General features: G+C 40.9%; 2 protein-coding genes across 2 annotated transcripts; both read left to right on the top strand.

The window, feature by feature from the left end:
* The first annotated feature begins 3,638 nt into the window (after positions 1 to 3,638).
* On the top strand, positions 3,639 to 4,537 carry LOC108318795 (uncharacterized). The gene has a single exon (XM_017556310.2). The coding sequence runs from the start codon at positions 3,669 to 3,671 to the stop codon at positions 4,323 to 4,325; it is 657 nt and encodes a 218-aa protein (XP_017411799.1). The 5' UTR covers positions 3,639 to 3,668; the 3' UTR covers positions 4,326 to 4,537.
* Positions 4,538 to 12,210: 7,673 nt separating this feature from the next.
* On the top strand, positions 12,211 to 19,528 carry LOC108320957 (uncharacterized). The gene is made up of 2 exons (XM_052868663.1): positions 12,211 to 15,740; positions 15,929 to 19,528. Exons 1-2 carry the CDS (start codon positions 12,211 to 12,213, stop codon positions 19,371 to 19,373), a joined length of 6,975 nt encoding a protein of 2,324 aa, XP_052724623.1. The 3' UTR covers positions 19,374 to 19,528.
* The last annotated feature ends 4,262 nt before the right edge of the window (positions 19,529 to 23,790 follow it).

The following is a 23,790-nucleotide window of genomic DNA, read 5'->3' as shown; positions in this document are numbered from 1 at the left end:
TGCATGTAAAGATTGGTGCGTTTTTAATGTTTCCAGAGAAATGATTTTGGCCCAGTTTTCCGTGCACAGCAGAGAGGTGAAAATCAGAGTTGGGGGTGGGTTTTAATGGCTTGAGAAGTGATGTGGCGTGCATTAATGGTGAGGATGTCAGAATTAATTTATGCTAATTATTAAGGGTCTCACAAATAATAAAAAAAAGTAGATTTTAAATTTAATCCAATCTTATACGCTAGTTTGGAAATTAAAATTAACCTAAACTTAGGACTTTGATGAACATTGTGTCAGCTGGAAGTGCCAAATTAATATGCCATTCGAATCTAATGCTTTTTAACTTCTTTCTATCATTCCCTATTTCTTTCTTAGTAGGTATTTTTCGCATGGTCTAGTAAATATAAAACCTCCTCATTAGTAACATTTCTCTGCAATCAAGTGGAGCTATCCCAAAAGCAATGGAAAATCCAATTCCAATTCGTCCATGGTCTCGCTTGGCCTCTGTAACAAGACCCCCTCCTGCACCAAAAACACTTCCCGAAACTCAACATGCAGAACTTTCTCTCAAAGCAGTTAACACTTCCTCACATGATGGCAATGAAAGTACCACCAAATCTCGACGACCAACACCAGATGTTCATTGTCCAACAATTCAGTCAGAAAAGCTCAAACTCACTACTCCCATTTCCTTTCCTCCGTCCAAACTGAAGGGTCAGGCTCAGCTTGAGAAGAAGCCTACTGGAAACGGATATGGCAGTGTTTCGTGGAAGAAGGAATATGGAGAAACTCAAAAGCAAGGCATTGACGAAAGCAAAGGTGCACACATTCAAAATAAACCCTTTAACAAGATGGGAAATTCCAGTGGTGAGGAAGTGAATGGAAAAATGAAGAACAAGAGTGGGAAATTAACGATACCATGTTCATCTCCATTGCGAGTTCTGTATGCCAACAGCAATGTGCAGTGTGTCAACAACTCAATAGTGCTGAACACGAGTTTGACTCACCATGATCCAGGAGTCCATCTTTTTATCCCAAAGAAGCCATTTTCTTAAGGATTCCAAGGTGGCGCTTAACTTAGTTCATCTATGTTTCAGGCTTGTGTAGTATGAAGAATAGAAAGAAACTCATCCTTGCAGAAAATATGAAAATGTCACATTGAAAAGCATTACAACCTTAATTAGAAGGTTCTTGTTTGTATTCTTAGGGTTGAACCAAGAATAATATTATTAGTTTGGAGCATAGTAATTAAAAAAAAATGCTAATAAGTATATTTTCAAATAAAAAAGACTAATAGCAGTGTTTAATTTTGTATATATATTAGACAAAAATATTTAATACTTTTAAAACGAACTAGAGATATTTAATGGGAAATAATATTATACGAAAACATTGTATCTAATAGCAGTAGTATTATTTTATAGGAGTGTTAACATTTTATTAATAAGAAAAGTTATTATAATCTCTTATATCTTTTTTTCAAACTCATCAAATTAACACTATAATTCTATATCTTTTTAGTGAATATATTCATTTAGGGTGTTAATTGGATGACTTCGAAAAAGCTTTTAGTTGGATAAATTATAATCAATGATTAAAAATTTGTCTTCCTGCTGTCAGATTGATAGAAAAATAATAAATGATTTTCCACGTAATAATAAGAAGAAAATCATATGGTTCAATTCATTATTCAATAATGACGAGATAGCTTTTCTTTAATCTAATATGTATATTTTAATTTTTAACTAAGACTATATGTTTAGTATAAGAAAAATCCTAGAGAAATAATAATGTGATCATTTAGATAAAAAAATGTATTTTAATTAAATTTTCTTCATACGGCCACCAAGAAGCAAATTAATGGTAAGTTGTTACATATTCATTGAAAACTTATAAAAAGCAACTTCTTGTTACATATTCCCAAACATGCATATCTGATGCTATTATGTGTTGCAGAAATGATGGAATGCAACGAACGAATAGGAGGGAATGCTATGGCATCAAAATGACAGTATAAGCAAGTGGAATATAATATAATTATATGTTCATTGTTTAAGACTCTAATTTGTTCTCACCATTAAATATTTCTAACCTTATATATACGAGATGTAAGAATCAAATCCAACTTTTCCCTTTCACCAAATAAAAGAATTCTGCCTTTCCTTAATCTAATTTTGTTAATGGAGAATTCGTTCCTTATGTTGATTCTTGAAAGTGTTTGAAATTTTTTTTTCTTAATATTAAAGTAGTTTTTACTTCATTTATTTCCAGTAAATTCTATTAAAATACAATTTATCAGAACTTCTCTTTAGACAAAACAGTATCAGCAAACATCAACGAACAACATTTCCTATGGAGAGATAAAATGATGCGAAAATACACTTCAGATGATAATAAAACTATTATCCAATATCATGCATGCATACTATTACTAATAGCAGAAAGAAGTATCAGATCCATGTCAAACTCCACTATTAATATATACGATTAGTTCATTTCATTTCATAACAGGAATCTAGCTAGTTAGACAGTTACAGATGACACCTGATCAAATTGTCAACTAGTTGATGAAGGCATATATAATCTTCTATAATTGCTTATATGCTTGTATTATAGGAACAAGTTTGAAAGTAGCCTAGGTCTATGTAGAGTTTGCTAGGTGTACATAACATTGTTATACATTGTTTAAAATCATTATACTGCAAATTAAGTACCATGTTCACATTCTGCAAGAGTTTTATGTATAAACTGATAAATGGTCTACTACAATATACCAGGGATGACAAATGTGGAAAAAGTGACTAAATAGTCATCTTTTCATTGAAATTTCACGCCGGAACATACACAGTGTCAAAGTCTCAAATAGGCACATACATTCGACTCAGTAAAAGTTATCCTGACCGAGCATATCTCGTTGTACTAAGCCAACATATATTCGATTTTTACATGTTCGGTTAGGATGATACCGTATTAATAATATTGTTCTCAATCAACTATGATAATTCAAGATTAAATGGTAATTGGGCTACGTGATCCAAGACCATCCAAGCAAGGACAATAAATAATAGTATTAATAATATATTTTATGAGGTATGATAATTAAATTTCATTAAGGATTGCATTTATTGTTTACTAACGTACTTGATCGACTTGAACATCATAGTATTTTGTGTAAGCACAACTTCTACCCAACAGAGAAAGACGAATATTTTGAAGAAGGACGATTACCCTCGAGAGTAAAAAATTTGAAGTGTTTAAAATGCTTTTGAAATCTCCAAGAAAGTATATTTGGCAAGAACAATAAGAACAATGAGGGTTTCTACGGGTTAGTACAATGTATGAAACTGCAAATTAGTCGCACTGCGGGCCCTAAAAGCAAATTCTTTGTCACTTTGGGGACCAATGTATGTAGCTTGTGTCAGCTGGAAAGTGCCAAATTGTAATGGAATCTAATGCTTTTCACATTTTCTGTCATTCGGTGTTTCTGTACTAGGTAATAGCTATTTTTCACATGGTCAAATAAATATTCCTTGGTATTTTCATGACCATAGGACAACTTGTGATTTATACGATTTCCTATTGCTCCAGCATTGATTCATGCATCTATAAATAAGACTGCATGAGTTCATACATTTTCGTGCTCACATCAAACAAGATCTCATTTGTGATATTTCTCTGGTATGAGTCGAGCAATTCCAATGGCTACCAATCCAATTCCAATTCGTCCATGGTCCCGCTTGGGCTCCCTAAGATCTCCTCCTGCTCCAGACTCACTTCCAAAACCTCAGTCTGCAGAACTTTCTGCCAAAACAACTAACACATCCTCTCATGACAAAAACCAAAATGCCACCAAATCTATACCAAAAACACCAGATGTTCACAGTCCAATGCAGTCACAAAAGCTCAAACTCTCAACCCCAGTGACCTTTCCACCTTCCAGAATGAAGTCTCAAGCTCAGCTTGAGATTAAGATAGCGCTAGAAGAAGTAACCACTGAAAAGCCTAATGGAAATGGAAATGGCAGAAGCTCATTGAAGAATGATTCGGATGAAAATGAAGTCATTGCAAAAGAGGTGACAACTAAAGGGAAGGGTTCTGATGGCCATGGCATAAGGGTCATAACAATTTTAGGGGAAAACAAAGGTGCATACATGCAAATAACCAAACCCCACAAGAAACCCACTCACAAACTGAGAGCTGTGTACGCTAACAGTAATGTGCAGTGTGTAAACAACTCAATTGTGATGAACACTCGTTTAACCCGCCATGACCCAGGAATGCACCTCATTATCCCAAAAAAACCATTTGGGGAAGGATTTCATCTCAAGGAACGTTGAGAAGTTCAACGCAGTTGATCTTTGGTTCTTTTTCGCTAAGCTTAATTATTTATATGGTGTGGTTGATATTTCCTACAAAGTAGAAAAAAAAGTAAAGAATTAATTATACTGGCTCTAGGTTTTGAGCATATTGTATTATAGGAGTAAGAGCCCTAATTGCTATATTGTTAGGGTGATTTTGTATTCCAATAAATTTTAACGAGAAAATGCGTTTAAAATAGTGTATGTGCTTTTAACATTATGCCACTGTCTTACAAATTTATAAACATTAATCAACTTTTCAATAGCATGAATAATCAATGACCATAAAAAGGAGAAAAGTTTCGTTGAGTTTTCCTCCTAATGTAAAGGACTAGCATAAAATTTCATCTACTTTCAAAATCTCGCTATAGAAAAATGTTCTTTTCAAACTCAGTTTGTTATTCTTCCTAAAAATTGTCAAACCTTTCTTTTGGGTGAACTTATTCCTTAAGGGTATTAATTGGACGGCTTCCTTAAATTTTGAGTTGATTATAATTAATGTTAAAAATATATTCTTGTGAAAGTGATAGGAAATTAAAAGACAGCACAACGGGTGAAAATTGATTTTCAAAATATAAGAAGAGCATAATATAAAAAAGTTAATGTTTTAAATTATTTTTATATTAATTTTTAATTTAAAAAAAATGACCAATGCTAGACTAATCCGCATTTTGGTCAATCAAATTGACAGATTGGTTAAGTCAGACCAAAATGGGCTAACAAGTTAAAATTGTCAACCAAGATCCTTCCACTTTGAACAGAGCTAATGGGCTATCTAGCATGTTTTGTCACCCTAATCGAAGTTGGCTCATCTTCACTTTTGGTTTGGACCAACTTGTTTCGACTATTGACATTGACTAATTCATCTCAACATTTGGTTAGGGTCAACTTTGTTCGACTTTCGACCTAGACTGATTTGGTTTGATTATGGGCCAGGGACAACTAATCTCAATCTTTGACTTGAGTTAAGTTTACTTGACTTTCAACCTAGGCCAAATGACTTTAACTTTCGGCCTGACCAACTTATCTTGACCTTTGGTTCAATTGACTTTTCTCGACTTTTAACCTGACAAGCTGATCTCGACCTTCGGCTCGGACTGACCCGCTCGACCTTCATCTAGGGCGTATCATCTAGATCTTTGGCCACAGTTGACTCAATTTGTCCTTCTTTCTCTGGTCGAATTGGTTTGACCTTCGACTTGGGTTGAAACTACTCAACCTTCAACCTATGTGTCAATACCAAATTTCGTCCAGATTGATTTTTTGGCTTTTACTGTAGCTTATGTTCCTATTTTTATTTTTATTTTTATTTTTTATTTCTCACTCTACTTATTCTTTTTCTTTTCTTCTCTTTTTATTATTATTATTATTATTTTATTTTATTTTTATTTGTATTTTTATTTTTGTTTTTTTTAGTTTTATTCCATTTTATATTCTATTTTGTTCTAATATTATATAACTAAAAAAAAAGAGAAAAAGACATTTTTGTCTTTTAGTAAAAATGATGAAAAAGGGAAAAGAAGGTTTCTGACTGGGGGACAAGGTCGTGATGTTGGAATGAAGGGGAGCAGAAACCGTTTTACAGAGTACGCGGATAATGGCAGAGACGTTTTGGGATGGCAGAGACGTTTTGGGATGTACGAGATCGGTACAAGGGGATTTTGATACGGGGCACAGAGAAGGATCAAAAACACATGGAGAGAGAGAGCAGAGGGAGGGGATTATTATTCTGGTTTTGGAGAGAAAGGAGAGGAGGATTGGACACTGCTTCTTCGGACCTTCATCTTCGATCATCATCCAGAGCATCCAGCATTTTTTCACCCGCAAAGAAAGAAAGAGGTCGGCTAGGAAGAAGGGGAGAGATCACCGGAGACGAAGCTGACGAAGGCAAGCAGAGCTCCAAGAGGTAAGTACACCTTGCTCACTCGTGTAGACATAGTCATGTAAGCTTGCTTGCTGCATTATTTCATTTTATGCTTGAGGTCGCTTTGTTTGGGTATGTATTGTGGTAGGAGTCTTTCCCTTTCTCCATTCTACATTCTTACCGAAAACCTTCATCACCTTTTTCCTAAGCACCCCTGCACATTGGAGCTCTGAAAAATCCCTTTGGTGTCAATCCGTTTCGTAACCACCGAGCATCACGAGCTCTCCCATTTTCCATAGCCTTCAGCGCCTCTGTTCACTCCAATCGACAATAAAATTGAATCATTAAGTGAGAAACTCACAGAGAACACTGCAAAATGAAACCAACAGGTTCCCGTGCTCTATTCAACCTTCACTTGCTTCAAATGAAACTAACAGCCAAACCAGATATTGGGACTAAGCCATCAAGCCTTCTCTCATCTCTAATCACCACCGAGGGAGTTGAATCTTTGAATGGGAAACACACGCACACAACAGAAACCATAAAGCACACCACAACAGCAGATCAAAACTTCTAAAATCCCAAGCATTTTTCGGCATAACCACCGGTAGTGGTAGGTCCGACCGTGGTGGCGGTGGCTCTGTCGAGGGCAGCGACGGCATGGCACAGGGACGCTAGAGTTCCTCCGTCGTGCGCGACGAGGAGAAGAGAGGGAGAGAAACCGGAAGCAACTCGCGGCGGCTGGTTTTGGCTGGAGGCAGTCACGGTGGCCAGTTCAGAGTGTAGCGGCGGCGAACCTTCGGGGGAAAAGAGACCTTGAGTCTCTGGAGGAGCTGAGTATGAGTGAATGAGAATGGGAAGGTGCTGAACCCCTAGGGAATTCTAGGTTAGAAAAGCCACCCCGGGCCAGTGCTAGGCCCAGCCCAGAGATAAACGCTCGTTATTCAGCCTTTTCCGAACGCTCGTTATTCCCCTTGTTAGAACGCTCGTTATTTAGCCCTTAACGAACGCGCGTTATTCCGCTTGTTCGAACGCTCGTTATTCAGCCTTTAACGAACGCCCGTTATTCCGCTTGTTCGAACGCTCGTTATTCAGCCTTTAACGAACGCTCGTTATTCAGCCTTTTCCGAACGCTCGTTATTCCCCTTGTTAGAACGCTCGTTATTTAGCCTTTAACGAACGCGCGTTATTCCGCTTGTTCGAACGCTCGTTATTCAGCCTTTAACGAACGCCCGTTATTCCGCTTGTTCGAACGCTCGTTATTCAGCCTTTAACGAACGCTTGTTATTCAGCCTTTTCCGAGCGCTCGTTATTTCCCTTGTTCGAACGCTCGTTATTCAGCCTTTAACGAACGCTCGTTATTCAGCCTTTTCCGAGCGCTCGTTATTTCCCTTGTTAGAACGCTCGTTATTCAGCCTTTAACGAACGCTCGTTGGTCCGCCTTTTTCGAACGCTCGTCATTTAGCCCGTTTCCCAGCGTCCGTTCGCCAATTCCCCAACGAACGCTCGTCCCCAACGAGCGCTCGTCATTCAGGCCCTTTCCCAGCGTCCGTTCGTCAACTCCTCATCGAACGCTCGTCCCCAACGAGCGCTAGTCATTAAGCCTCCTTTCCCAGCGTCCGTTCGCCAATTCCACCCAACGCTCGTTCCACCTCATTCTCAACGAATGTTCGTTAATCCACCAAACGAACGCTCGATCTTTCTCCTCATTCTCAACGAGCGTCCGTTGATCCCCCAACGCTCGTTATGCCTCCTCATTTTCAACGAACGTTCGTTAATCCCCGCAACGAACGCTCGTTAATCCCCGCAACGAACGCTCGTTATTTCTCTCATTCTCAACGTCCGTTTATGATCCCCCCAACGCTCGTTATTTTTATTTGTTTGTTTTTCTTATTTTATTTTATTCTATTTCATTTATTTTTGTCTATCTTATTTCATTTGTTTTATTTATTTCTTTTATTTTTATTTTTAATTTTATTTATTATTTTATTTTGTTCTATCTACTTATTCTAGATATTTACTTATCCTAAAATATATATTTAATAATGCAATATTTACAATTTAAATAAAGGAATTTATGAAAATACGTTTTAAAGGTTTAGGCACATGTGTGATCGCACGCATCGTCCTTGTGCTGAAAATCTTTTCTCTTTCTTAATTAAAATTACAAAAAATATGTTTTAAAGGTTTAGGCACATGTGTGATCGCACGCATCGTCCTTGTGCTAAAAACCTTTTCCCTTTCTTAATTAAAATTACAAAAAATATGTTTTAAAGGTTTAGGCACATGTGTGATCGCACGCATCGTCCTTGTGCTGAAAATCTTTTGTCTTTCTTAATTAAAATTACAAAAAATACGTTTTAAAGGTTTAGGCACATGTGTGATCGCACGCATCGTCCTTGTGCTAAAAACCTTTTCCCTTTCTTAATTAAAATTACAAAAAATATGTTTTAAAGGTTTTGGCACATGTGTGATCGCACACATCGTCTTTGTGCTGAAAACCTTTTCTCTTTCTTAATTAAAATTACAAAAATATGTTTTAAAGGTTTAGGCACATGTGTGATCGCGTGCATCGTCCTTGTGCTAAAAACCTTTTCTTTTCCTTAAGTAAAATACAAAAAAAAAGTATAAAATCTTCAAAAAACCCAAAAACATCAGCAATTTTAAACAACAAACAATCTTCCTAGCTAGAACTACGTGATCCTTGATTCTCCATCAAAAGTGGAGATACGTAGGAGCAAGGCTAGTACTTGTCAGGTTCACTTCCCAAAAATCCAAAATCATTTCCAAACAAAATTCTCAAACAATTTCCTAAACAAAATTTCCAACACAGTTTCAAAAAGAACTACGTAACCCTGATTTCTCATTTTGAATGAGAATACGTAGGAGCAAGGTCAATCCTTGTCGGGCCCAAAAAACTAAAAAATATGCCTTGTTTATTTAGAATTTTATTTTAGGGGATAGTTAAACATTTTGAAAACCACATCATATTCGTGCATTTAGTTAAAGGTACTGCCTTAGGGCAGGCGTCGTAGGGTGCTAACACCTTCCCTACACGTAACCGACTCCCGAACCCAAAATCTGGTTTTCGTGGACCGTGTCTTATTATTTTATGGTTTTTCCGTAGTTTTCCATAATAAACTATGGTGGCGACTCCAAAATCTCTTTTTCTACAAACCCGTTTCTTTTTTTGGATCGTCGTCCCGTCGCGATTTCCGGTTGCGACACTATGTTGAATTAGCGTGACCTTCACTGTGTCGAATCAATTTGACCTTTGGCCTGTGACGAATCAACTCGACTTTCAGGCACAAACTTGTTTCAATCTTTGACTTGATTAACTATTCTTGACCTTCGACTCAAGCTAACCTGTTATGGTCTTCAACTTGGGCAAATTTGTCTTTAACTTTGGCTTAGACTAAATTGATTCGACTTTTAGTTTTACTGACTTGGTTGTGTCTTTATTCTGAGCCACAACTCGATTGAGCTTTCAGTCTGAACCAACTCTACTAGGGCACAAAGGGAGAAACGTGTATTCTTGTAATCCTCACGTTGTTCGTTCTCTTTCGAAAATTATGTTATTGCATTTTCATGCCATGCATGCATTTGATTCATCGTGTTGTTTTATTATCATGCATCATATTCATGCATCATTTAGTAACATGTTGGTTTTAGGGGAAATCACAGGTATACACTTGACTTCACACGAGATGGATGTTGACGCCAGATCTGATGCTACACTGCATACCAACTCCGCCATTTTAAGAAAGAAGTCTAGCCTAAGGACACATGTTGGAAATTTGACCGGGTTGATAAATTTAGGCCGAAGACTCAAGACCATACAAAGAGAAGCCTTCGGGAGGAAATATGGGAATTTGTTGAGTTTAATGGAGGTGAAAGTACAGTTGCCCGCTATTACAGCTCTAGCTCAGTATTATGATCCTCCCCTGAGATGTTTTACCTTCCAGGACTTCCAGCTGGCGCCAACTGTAGAAGAATTTGAGCATATTCTGGGCTTGCCATTAGAGGGTACCAAGCCATATCAGCACTTGGAGCATCATGCCTCTGTTTCTACCCTTGCTGCTATAATGAAATTACAGCCCAATGAATTGGAGAACCGGTTGATAACGAGACATCAAATGCGGGGGCTGACACAAGGATACCTTGAACAATATTTGCACGACCTGGGCGATAGGGAAGAATGGGAGACCTTCATAGATGTACTAGCCCTCACTGTGTTTGGCATTGTCCTGTTTCCCAAACTGGAAGACTTTGTAGATTACACTGCTATTGATGTCTTCGTGGCAAAAAAGACGAGATCAGAAAACCCCGTAACAGCAGTCCTCGCAGATGTATATGGGACTATGAGTTTTTGCCATGAGAGAAAAGGGAAGAGGATTCTTTGTTGTTTGCCGGCGTTATATGCATGGATGACGACACGAGTATTTAAGGGGGTAATCGATGTTAGAAGTTCACCTGAGAATCTGTCGCATCAAGGAGGTAATGGGTGGGCTCTTTTCTTTGCCGGTTTGAGGGAAGGAAACGTAAAATGGCGCCTTCCTTGGCTTGAGACTAAACCATCTATCCAACATTGTGGCAACTTCCCTAACATACCTCTCATAGGCGCTAGGTATTGTATTAACTACAACCCTGTTTTGGTCCAAAGACAGTTCGGATATCCTATGAAGGGGGCGCCTTCACCAGATTATCTCACAGCCTTCTTCATCTACTATGAGGACGGACATTGTACTGAAATGTTGAGGAAAGTCAGAAGTGCTTGGGAAAATGTGGTGCGAGCAGAGAAGGACCTGAGGAGTGGAGTGATGGATAGCAGGGTTAGTTATCATGCCTGGATTCTGGAGAGGGTAAGAGAAGTCAAGTTGCCTTTCAAGCCCATCAATGATCAATCGGCGAGTGAAGGAACATCCCAAGCCCCGGAAAGTGAAGAGGTGAAACAGCTGAAGGCTGAGGTGGAGAAATTGAGGGTGAGGAATGCTAGGTTGGAAAATGAATTACAGAAGGCTCGCAATGATTTTGTGGATATGAGGAATGATAACGAAGAAAAGTCACGGGCTTATGAAAACATTGTCAAAAGCCAGAAGGCAGAGAAAGATTATACATTCCGAGTAAAAAAGGATCTTGCGGCCGCAAGTAAGGAGTTATCCATGAGGGTGAATGAGAAGAATGTGGCTTTAGAAGAGGGCAGACAGTGGAAACAACTCTATGAAGAAGCCAAGAGGGATAAAAGGGAAGCCCTAAAAAGACTAAGGGAAGCGCAAGTCCAAGTACAGGAATCGGGGCATCAAATGAAGGAAATGGCTACATCATTTGAAGCGGATTTGAATCAGGAGCGCTGGAAGCTGGCAGAGGCTGAAGGGGAATATCGAGCCATGTTAAGGCAGATGGAGGATTACATTGAGGAGCAGGAGGAGCGATGGAGGTCGATGGAATTTGAAGAAAGGCATCAGGCCTTGATAAAGCGAATGAAAGAGCACATCGCAGAGCAAGAAACGGCCGTAAAGCATTGGAAGGAAAGCTTCTCTCAGTTGGCTGCTTTGGCAAATGGGGCAATTGAAGACATCCCCAGAATGGTGTCGGAAGCTGAAGCGAGTACCCACTTTTATAGCCCACCAGTAGAAATAGAGCTTTTTATTAATCACTGTAAACGGTTGATAGACGAGATGAAATCCCTCATCACTCGGGCTAGGAATTGATGTATTTAGAGATCTTTATGATTTGTTTCCTTTAAGAAATGTAATGAACTTGTTTCCCTTTAAATGAAAGGTGTGGGATGTTGTTTAGCATCTGCTTGTGTTAATTTCCATCAGTGATGTCATTACAATCTTGTGATTTCCCCCTATTACTAGCATGCATCATCCTTTCTTTTGTTCAGCATGTTTCATTTCCATCTAATTAATTAAAATAATAAAACAGTACGCGTGAGAAAAAACGACGACCAAATTTCCACGACATCCCTACCGGACCCGGGCAAATTCAAAAGCCATGGCGAGCTGGGAGGAGTCACAGGAGTCCCTCAAAACGGATGTTGGCCAGTTGAAGGACCAGATCGGCCAGATCTTGGCGACGCTTGAATCCATGAAGACTACTGGAGAGTCTTCATCTGCGCATGTTGGGGGGAATGCTCACCCTTATCCCCCAATGTTCAACACTGCGAGCCAATATGTTCCTTTCCCACTGTATGGTTTACCTCCGGGTTACGCTCCTCCTGTAGGAGAGTACTCAGAAGTTGAGCACGCTTCATTCTCGTTCCCCGCGACTGTCAATATACCACCAATCGGCACTCAGGGACCTGTCTTAGTGTCGGCTCCCATGGTGGGCACGGGAATGAATGAGACCAACACAACTGATGGAATTCGGGTGACCCCAGTACCGCATGTGGTTACTAGGGAGGATTCTTCAGCCAAAGCTGCACGGCACGCCACGATGGTTGGGGGATTCGGTAGCCTCGTTGGAGCTACGGGTAGGTTGGAAAGTCTGGAGGCGAGGTTGAGAGCTGTTGAGGGAGTTGAGAGCTACGGGTTTGGAGATGCGGCCAGATTGAGTTTGGTTCCGGGCTTGAAAATCCCGCCTAAGTTCAAGGCGCCGGAGTTTGAAAAATATAGGGGTAACACTTGCCCTAAAAGCCATGTGACCATGTACTGCAGAAAGATGGCTGCGTATGCTCATGATGAGAAACTACTCATCCACGTTTTCCAGGAAAGTTTGGCTGGGGTGGCATTGAACTGGTACACCCACCTGGAGCCATACCGAATTCGTTGTTGGGCGGATCTAGCTGACGCCTTCGTAAAACAATATGTATACAATACTCATGTTGCTCCGGACCGTCTGCAGCTGCAGAATATGACAAAAAAGGACAATGAAACTTTCAAAGAGTACGCCCAACGATGGAGAGAGTTGGCTGCGCAAGTTGAGCCGCCGTTGTTTGATAAGGAGATGGTGTCGATGTTCGTAAACACACTCCAGCCGCCATTTTATGAGCATATGGTTGGGAATGTATCTGTCAATTTTGCTGACACCATCATCATTGGTGAGAGGATAGAAATTGGATTGAAAAACGGGAAGATAGCATATGTCCCACCTGCAGCTACAAACTACAAAAAGCCCAGCTTCAATCAGGGGAAGAAAAAAGAGGGGGAGGTACATGCTACGTCGGTAATGCCTGTGTGGAGAGGACGAGCTCCCGATCCTAATTATCGACCATACTTAAACCCACCTCCTTATGCTGCTAACACCACGTTTGCTCACCAAGCTAGGCCTCAACAACAACAAGCGTATTATCCACCGCAGCGTATCCCATCCGAAGCTTCAAGACCGGCCGCAAACATGGGCCCAAATCTGAATGTGGGTCACAACAACAACCCAAGGGGAAATCAATTTGTTAGGTTCACCCCAATCCCTATGACCTACACTGAATTGTTACCTAACCTAGTCAAAAAGGGTCTGGTCGCCATTTGCCCGATGAAGCCTGTACAACAGCCGTACCCTAGGGGTTATGACGCAAATGCCAGGTGTAGTTATCATGCAGGAGGCGTTGGCCACTCGACCGAAGGATGTATGGCTCTCAAATACAAAGTTCAGGCTCTGATAGATTCGGGTTGGTTAAAGTTTCAAGAGGACCAGCCCAGCGTCGATACTAATCCATTGTCCGGGCACGGGAGTTCCTCGACGAACGCCGTCGAGGTTGGAAACCATGATCTGATAAGAGATGTGGGCGAAATCCGAAGTTCTAGGAGGTTTATCTTTGAAGCTTTGTTGAAGAAGGGCCTAGTGAAGGGCGATTATGATCTGGGTATAGCGTGCGCACTCCATCCGGAGGCCGGGCACTCTATTGAGGAATGTATGGAATTCAAAATTTTTCTACAAGACTTACTTGATAGAAATCTGATGCAAGTGTGCCGCAAGGTCAGAGAAGAAGAAGTATTTGCACAAATTGGTGGAGAATCTGATGTGACTCTACCCGAACCTTTGGTGATCCATTTTACTAGGACCACCCCTGCACTGGTAACTGAAGGAAATCCGTCTGTTGTCATCCGAGTGCCAACTCCTTTCCCTTATAAGAACGACAAAGCCGTCCCATGGAGATATGGGGCAACTGCATTAGATGAGGGAGAATATGCAAATCTGACTGTGGAAAACATATCAGGCATTGGTGGAATGACCAGAAGTGGTCGAATCTTTACACCACCAGAATTGGCGAGAGAAAGAACCAATGATAGGGAAGCAACAATGGCTGCAAAAGCAAAGGAGTTCTTGAGGGGGAAGAACGTGGAGGCCGAGGAGACCCCCGACAAAGAGGAGAAGAGGGAAATATCTGAAGAAGAAGTTGGGGAATTCCTAAAGTTCATACAGCAGAGTGAGTACAAGGTGGTGGAACAGTTGAACCGCATGCCTGCCCGGATCTCCTTGCTAGAATTACTCATGCACTCTGCCTCCCACCGAAAGTTGTTGATGAAGATACTCAGTGAGGCTCATGTGGAGCAGGATATTTCTCTGAACAAGTTCGAGGGCATTGTTGGCAACATCGTTGCTAATAATTACCTCACCTTCACTGATGAAGAGATACCTGTTGAGGGGAGAGGTCATAACAAAGCCCTTCATGTCTCTGTGAAATGCCTGGATCATGTGATGGCACGTGTCTTAGTGGATAATGGATCCTCCCTGAACGTCATGCCAAAAGCAACCTTGGAGAAGCTACCCAGTGACGGAACGCATATGAAACCAAGTTCTATGATTGTGAGAGCCTTTGATGGTAGTAAGAGGGAAGTGATGGGAGAGGTAGAACTACCAGTCCAAGTCGGTCCGTGTGTCTTTCAAGTGACATTCCAAGTCATGGACATCCTCCCGGCCTATAGTTGTCTGTTGGGTCGCCCATGGATCCATTCTGCAGGGGTTGTGCCTTCTACACTACATCAAAAGTTGAAGTATGTTATGGGAGACAAGCTGGTGATAGTGGCAGGAGAGGAGGATTTCCTGGTGAGCGGACCATCATCCTCCCGTTATATTGAAGTAGCCGAGGAAGCTCTCGAGACAACTTTCCAATCTCTGGAGATCGTGGGAAACACCTATGTGGAGCCATTCGTGGTCAACCCGCATCTGTCGCGTGCTTCTATCATGATGGCCAAAGTCATGCTAAAAGAAGGTTATGTGCATGGGAAAGGTTTGGGTAGGTATGGACAGGGGCGAGCATTCCCTCTGGAGGTCGTCGAGAACAAGAATAGGTATGGCCTGGGATACAAGCCCACCAAGGAGGATAGGAGAAGGCTGATAGAAGAAAGGAGAGCGCGCAGTCTGGCTCGGATGGAAAGACGGGAGCCCAAAGTGGGAAGAATTTGTATCTGTGACCTCAAGGAGAGCTTTCGCAGCGCTGGTTGGGTTAACGTCGGCCACATAGCAGCTGTGGGAGATGAAGATGGATCGGAAGGCTCCAGTTTCGTGTGGGCCTGCTCCCCGGATGCACGACTCGACAACTGGAAGATGTTGGATTTGCCCGTGATGCTTAATTTGAATGAGATGTAATAACTTTAATTAATCCTATAGCTTTACCCGGGGCTTTAGGATTCATGACTTACGGGTTGACGCTTTTAGTTTGTTATGCTCAGCGCGATAATCAAAGTGTGTTCGTTTGTGTTTTATCATCATTTTGCATTCCTCGTCGTTTTTCCGTTTATTTATTTCCTTTTCATAAACTCAAATAATGCAGATATGACAATGAATGTTTTGAAAGTAATTATGTCGATATTCCTGATTTTGGGCGCCCTGTCAATAATACGGAAGATGATTGTGATGATGACCCGGAACCCCCTCCTGAACTGTTGAGACTAGTGGAACAAGAGTGTAAGGAGATGAAACCTCACCAGGAAGATGTTGAAGTACTCAATTTAGGGAATGAGGATGAGGTAAAGGAGGTGAAGATCGGTACAGCCATGAAAGCAGAAGTGAAAGAAAAATTGCGTGTCTTATTGAGGGAGTTCAGGGATGTGTTTGCTTGGTCTTACAATGACATGCCAGGCCTCGATACAGATATTGTACAACACAAACTCCCACTCAAGCCGGAATGCCCACCGGTAAAGCAAAAGCTAAGAAGAATGAAACCAGAAATGTCCTTGAAGATCAAGGAGGAGGTACAGAAGCAATTCGATGCAGGGTTTCTAGCTGTGGCGAGATACCCAGAATGGGTAGCAAACATTGTACCGGTGCCTAAGAAGGATGGTAAAGTTCGGATGTGTGTCGATTATCGAGATTTGAATCGCGCAAGCCCAAAGGACAATTTCCCATTACCACACATCGACACCCTAGTTGATAATACAGCCAAGTATTCACTGTTTTCGTTCATGGATGGTTTTTCGGGGTATAACCAGATCAAGATGGCACCAGAAGATATGGAAAAGACGACGTTTATTACATTGTGGGGCACATTCTGTTATAAAGTGATGTCTTTCGGACTCAAGAATGCTGGGGCAACATATCAAAGGGCGATGGTGGCACTTTTCCATGATATGATGCACAAGGAGATTGAAGTTTATGTGGACGACATGATCGCGAAGTCCGAATCAGAAGAAGAACACGTCCTCAACTTGAGAAAGTTATTCGAGAGATTGAGGAAGTATAAGCTTAGGCTGAATCCCGCCAAATGTACGTTTGGAGTGAAATCCGGGAAATTGTTGGGCTTTATTGTCAGCCAGAGGGGGATAGAGGTGGATCCAGACAAAGTGCGAGCGATAATGGAAATGTCTGCGCCTAAAACGGAAAAAGAAGTTCGAGGGTTTTTGGGTAGATTGAATTACATTGCTAGATTCATCTCCCAATTAACTGCTACTTGTGAACCACTGTTCAAGTTGTTACGGAAGAACCAGGCTGTGGTGTGGAATGAGGATTGTCAGGCCGCTTTTGAGAGAGTCAAACAATACTTACAGGACCCTCCTGTATTACGTCCACCAGAACCAGGAAGGCCACTCATTTTGTATTTGACTGTATTGGACAAGTCAATGGGTTGTGTATTGGGTCAGCATGATGAGGATGGCAAAAGAGAGCACGCTATATATTACTTGAGCAAGAAGTTCACAGACTGCGAACAACGATATTCATCGTTAGAGCGGACTTGCTGCGCATTGGCATGGGCCGCTCATCGTTTAAGGCAATACATGTTGAGTCATTCCACATGGTTGATATCCAAGATGGATCCTATCAAGTATATTTTTGAAAAGCCTGCTCTTACTGGAAGGATAGCTCGATGGCAGATGCTATTGTCAGAGTACGACATCGTATATGTCACTCAAAAATCTGTCAAGGGTAGCGCACTAGCAGAATACCTGGCTCATCAACCCCTTTGTGATTATCAACCAATGCAACCTGAATTTCCCGATGAGGATATCATGGCTTTATTCGAAGAGAACAAAGAAGACCGAAACGAAAAAGCATGGACAGTGTTATCCGACGGAGCCTCGAATGTGATGGGACATGGAATAGGGGCAGTGCTTATCTCCCCGGAGCGTCAGTATATACCAATGACGGCAAGGTTGTGTTTTAGCTGCACAAATAACATCGTTGAATATGAAGCTTGTGCCATGGGTATTCGAGCATCAATTGAGTCTAAGGCGAAAATTCTGGATGTGTATGGAGATTCAGCTTTGGTCATCCATCAATTGAAAGGAGAATGGGAGACTAGGGATACAAAATTAATTCCCTACCAAGCTTACATCAGGGGATTAATGGAGTATTTCGATTCCATCACATTTAACCATACACCGCGAGAAGATAATCAATTAGCAGACTCACTGGCTACCTTGTCGTCAATGTTTGACGTTGATCAAGATGCAGAATTACCAAGAATCAAAATGAAAAGCCATGCAGAGCCAGCATATTGCCACTTCATCGAGGAGGAGTTAGACGGTAAACCTTGGTACTTTGATATCAAGCGTTATCTTAAAACCCGAGAATACCCTGAGGATGCGTCTGAAAACGATAAAAGAGCACTAAGAAGGTTGGTCGGCAGTTTCATCTTAAGTGGGGATGTTTTATACAAGAGAAACCATGACATGGTTCTCCTTAGATGTGTGGATGCAAAGGAAGCCGAGTTGATATTGAAAGAAGTGCACGAAGGTACATTTGGTACGCACATGAATGGACATTCGATGGCTAGGAAGATCTTAAGAGCTGGTTACTTCTGGTTGACCATGGAAAACGATTGTTGCATACACGTGAGAAAGTGTGAGAAATGTCAGATATATGCAAATAATATCAATGTGCCACCCACTGCTCTGAACGTGTTGTTTGCACCATGGCCATTTTCGATGTGGGGAATAGATGTCATCGGAGCTATAGAACCAAAAGCGTCAAATGGACATCGCTTCATACTAGTCGCAATCGACTATTTCACCAAGTGGGTTGAGGCTGCTTCGTATGCCAACGTAACTAGAAAGGTTGTGGTTAGATTCATAAGGAAGGAGTTGATCTGTAGGTATGGGCTACCTAACAAGATCATCATTGATAACGCTACCAACCTGAACAATCAGATGATGGCGGAGTTATGTGAAGAATTCAAAATTCACCACCATAATTCCTCTCCTTATCGTCCAAAGATGAATGGGGCAGTAGAGGCTGCTAACAAGAACATCAAGAAGATTGTGCAGAAGATGGTGGTCACCTACAAGGACTGGCACGAAATGCTTCCTTTCGCTTTGCATGGATACCGCACATCAGTACGAACATCAACTAGGGCCACGCCGTTCTCGCTAGTGTATGGGATGGAAGCGGTACTTCCATTTGAGGTCGAAATTCCCTCCTTACGCGTGTTAATGGAAACTAAGTTAGAGGAAGCTGAGTGGGTTCAAACCCGATTCGACCAACTCAACCTTATCGAAGAGAAAAGGTTAACAGCAGTGTGTCATGGACAGTTGTATCAAAGGAGAATGAAAAAGGCGTTTGACAAAAGGGTGCACCCAAGAGAGTTTCATGAAGGCGAACTGGTGTTGAAGAGGATTTTGCCCATCCAAAAAGATCATCGAGGCAAGTGGACCCCAAACTATGAAGGGCCGTTTGTGGTGAAGAAAGCATTCTCTGGTGGGGCACTAATTCTCACAAGGATGGATGGGGAGGAATTACCGTTACCGGTTAATTCTGATGCGGTCAAAAAGTTCTATGTATGATGATTCCGTGATAGGGGTTGCCGTTAGCGAATATTAACATTGCCTTTTAAATTGTTGTAATCTGTGTTATTTCATTCAATAAATACCGCATATTAAATTTTTGTTCATACTTTCTGAAATTATTGCATGTCGCGCTGAGCTGTTTAGGTAAATAAAGAGGAATGAAAACGAAAATAATTGAACGAATGTCAATAAAAGCATCACGGGTATTCAGTCGGCTTAGCTCGGTCCTGGTGGGTGTCGTAAAAAAAAAATAATAATAAAAAAAAATAATAAAAATAAAAATAAAAAAAAAGAGAGCAAAAGGAAGGACACATGTTGAATTCGTTGTCAATGAGGTTGTCAAGGGCGTAGTGTTTTCGAAAAGCAAAAGCAAAATAAATTTTGAAAATACCAAAGTTGGGTCTTCTCCTGATGCAAGGTTTCGGGGGTAACCATCGTTCTTTTCCGGCTAGAGCATTTGCATTCATACTACTTGAACCCTCAACCTTTTCGTTTCCCATTAAAACAAAGGATTGTCATGAATACAATACTGGGGCAGTGTTCATCATGGTACACAGCCCCAACGATATGTTGATTGGGAGATAAAAAAAATATATAAAAAAAAAAGAAGAAAGAAGAGAAAGAAAAAAACAATGAAGCCGATGTGTCAACCACTACCGAGTTTTATTCCAGGGCTAAAGTCGCGAGAAAGTAAGGTAAGCAAAGATTCAGAGTGACGTGTGGCCATTTTTTTTCTTTATCCAAACGTTAAAAGAAGTTTATCCAATTGCACCCCTTTGAGCCATAAATTATAATTGTTTTCATCACCCTTGACAAGAATCATTAGCACATCGATGTCAACCTAAAGAGTACATCAAGGGCATCTGAAATCAAGGAGGGGATTTCTGAAAAAAAAAAGGAAAAAGAAATAAAAAAATATATAAAGTCTCAAAGAAGTACACAACAGAGACAACGAAGCAAGCGACCCAAAAGGGGAAGAAAAGAAAGAAAAAGACAGCAATGAAAATAAAAGGATGCCCGAAGTTTCAAATCTCTAGGGATAGTTGACTCGACACCTTGCAAATGATTCTTGTCGAAACAATTTAACCGCCAAACACTTATTTGAGCCTTCATTATCCATTTCTTTCAAAACCCTTTGACCTTTAGCCACGGTACAAGCCAATAAAAGTCCACGCTGACTGAAGACTGTTTGTCCTAATCTTTCTCACGAATTTAACCCTGAAACGAAATGATGTGGTGAATGACACAATCACTCAAGAAAAAAAAATAAATAAAAAAAAAGAAAATAAAAACATCGAAAAAAAAAAGAGAAAAGACAAAAAATGTGAAGTCTCCCCGTCAATCAAGAATCGCCAAATTGGGGCAATCCTTCCTACCCGAACCTTTCCCCCTCTCCAAATCGAGTTTACTATACGCAACAAAGTTGGGGCAGCCCTTGCGGGTCATGCATGTGTAGATACTAACAACACCTCCCAAAGTAAGAAAAATTCAAATGCTAACCTTACCCACAGGTAATCATTCAACCATTTACCTCTCATACTCATCTCCCGCACCTTTTCAGGTTCAAGCTAGTGCTAGAGGGAATTTGAACCCCTAGTTACGTTCTCTTCCTTGCATCAAAGAACCCACTGCCTCTTGACATTATTTTGATTGAATGCATTTCGAACGTACATCGCGTTTGACGTCAACATTGACAACGGATTCCAAGCATAGAATTTTCAAAGAAAAAAAAAGGGGTGTAAGAAAGAGAAAGCGAGAGCAAAAGAAGGGAACGAAATCAATGGCTCATATGCATTCATGCACCATCATAACATAACATCATTTCATAGAAAGCAAAGAAAATTGTTCAAAAATCCGTAAGGGGAAAATGAAGTGGTGAAAAAGGTTAGCAGACCTTTATATCTAAATCTCTCTAATGTTTTGCTCAGTATTTACCAATGTTTCTTCAAAAAAAAAATATCTGAATCCAAGAGTTTCTTCTACGATAGCACACCTCAAGGCACTCGTCGAGCCTATTTATCCTCATTTCATTCATCCATAGGGTTTGTACACCCTCCACGAGGTTAGTACACCTCATATCATTCATCCATAGGGTTTGTACACCCTCCACGAGGTTAGTACACCTCATATCATTCATCTACAGGGTTTGTACACCCTCCACGAGGTTAGTACACCTCATATCATTCATCCACAGGGTTTGTACACCCTCCACGAGGTTAGTACACCTCACATCATTCATCCACAGGGTTTGTACACCCTCCGCGAGGTTAGTACACCTCATATCATTCATTCATAGGGTTTGTACACCCTCCACGAGGTTAGTACACCTCACATCATTCATCCACAGGGTTTGTACACCCTCCACGAGGTTAGTACACCTCATATCATTCATTCATAGGGTTTGTACACCCTCCACGAGGTTAGTACACCTCATATCATTCATCCATAGGGTTTGTACACCCTCCACGAGGTTAGTACACCTCATATCATTCATCCACAAGGTTTGTACACCCTCCACGAGGTTAGTACACCTCATATCATTCATCCACAGGGTTTGTACACCCTCCACGAGGTTAGTACACCTCATATCATTCATTCATAGGGTTTGTACACCCTCCACGAGGTTAGTACACCTCATATCATTCATCCATAGGGTTTGTACACCCTCCACGAGGTTAGTACACCCTCCACGAGGTTAGTACACCTCATATCATTCATCCACAGGGTTTGTACACCCTCCATGAGGTTAGTACACCTCACATCATTCATCCACAGGGTTTGTACACCCTCCACGAGGTTAGTACACCTCATATCATTCATTCATAGGGTTTGTACACCCTCCACGAGGTCAGTACACCTCACATCATTCATCTATTGGGTTTGTACACCCTCCACGAGGTTAGTACACCTCACATCATTCATCCACAGGGTTTGTACACCCTCCACGAGGTTTGTACACCTCGTTCCCCTCAAGCACGGTTTTGGTTCAGCGTTTCAAGCCCAGTCTTGTCTGGCGCCTCTAGTTTTTCTGTGATTTTTGGGCCCTCTGCTCGGCAATGGTCAAATCCAGTTTTTGTTGTATTACCGACCCTCTGCTAGGCAATGGTCGAATCCAAGTTTTCGTTTTTATCTTATTGACCCTCTGCTCGGCAATGGTCAAATTCAGCCTGTTGTTCTGTGTTATCGGCCCTCTGCTAAGCAATGGTGGAGTCTAGATTTTTGTTTTTTTGTGCTACCGACCCATTGCTTGGCAGTGGTCGTCTTCTTTCATCGCAATCTTCTTTTGTGGACTTGGTTAATCTTATGTCTTGTATTCATCCTCCTTCATTTCGTTTCCTTAGAAGATCCAGACGAAATTAGTATTTCTATCTTTACCTATCTTTTACTATATAATATGAAAACATCACTTTGTCATATTATCTAGTAAAATATAAGTAAAGAGGGGCAGCTGTCAATACCAAATTTCGTCCAGATTGATTTTTTGGCTTTTACTGTAGCTTATGTTCCTATTTTTATTTTTATTTTTATTTTTATTTTTATTTTTTATTTCTCACTCTACTTATTCTTTTTCTTTTCTTCTCTTTTTATTATTATTATTATTATTTTATTTTATTTTTATTTGTATTTTTATTTTTGTTTTTTTTAGTTTTATTCCATTTTATATTCTATTTTGTTCTAATATTATATAACTAAAAAAAAAGAGAAAAAGACATTTTTGTCTTTTAGTAAAAATGATGAAAAAGGGAAAAGAAGGTTTCTGACTGGGGGACAAGGTCGTGATGTTGGAATGAAGGGGAGCAGAAACCGTTTTACAGAGTACGCGGATGATGGCAGAGACGTTTTGGGATGGCAGAGACGTTTTGGGATGTACGAGATCGGTACAAGGGGATTTTGATACGGGGCACAGAGAAGGATCAAAAACACATGGAGAGAGAGCAGAGGGAGGGGATTATTATTCTGGTTTTGGAGAGAAAGGAGAGGAGGATTGGACACTGCTTCTTCGGACCTTCATCTTCGATCATCATCCAGAGCATCCAGCATTTTTTCACCCGCAAAGAAAGAAAGAGGTCGGCTAGGAAGAAGGGGAGAGATCACCGGAGACGAAGCTGACGAAGGCAAGCAAAGCTCCAAGAGGTAAGTACACCTTGCTCACTCGTGTAGACATAGTCATGTAAGCTTGCTTGCTGCATTATTTCATTTTATGCTTGAGGTCGCTTTGTTTGGGTATGTATTGTGGTAGGAGTCTTTCCCTTTCTCCATTCTACATTCTTACCGAAAACCTTCATCACCTTTTTCCTAAGCACCCCTGCACATTGGAGCTCTGAAAAATCCCTTTGGTGTCAATCCGTTTCGTAACCACCGAGCATCACGAGCTCTCCCATTTTCCATAGCCTTCAGCGCCTCTGTTCACTCC

Source organism: Vigna angularis, chromosome 9 (assembly GCF_016808095.1).
Source record: "Vigna angularis cultivar LongXiaoDou No.4 chromosome 9, ASM1680809v1, whole genome shotgun sequence".
NCBI classification, from domain to species: domain Eukaryota; kingdom Viridiplantae; phylum Streptophyta; class Magnoliopsida; order Fabales; family Fabaceae; genus Vigna; species Vigna angularis.
Note: the sequence above shows the minus strand (reverse complement) of the source record. Positions and strands in the feature narration are given on the sequence as shown.

Coding starts and splice junctions, on each gene's coding strand:
- LOC108318795 (XM_017556310.2), top strand. CDS start 3,669: ATGAGTCGAGCAATTCCAATGGCTACCAATCCAATTCCAATTCGTCCA.
- LOC108320957 (XM_052868663.1), top strand. CDS start 12,211: ATGGCGAGCTGGGAGGAGTCACAGGAGTCCCTCAAAACGGATGTTGGC. Junction 15,741..15,928: donor ATGCTTAATTTGAATGAGAT/GTAATAACTTTA, acceptor CAAATAATGCAG/ATATGACAATGAATGTTTTG.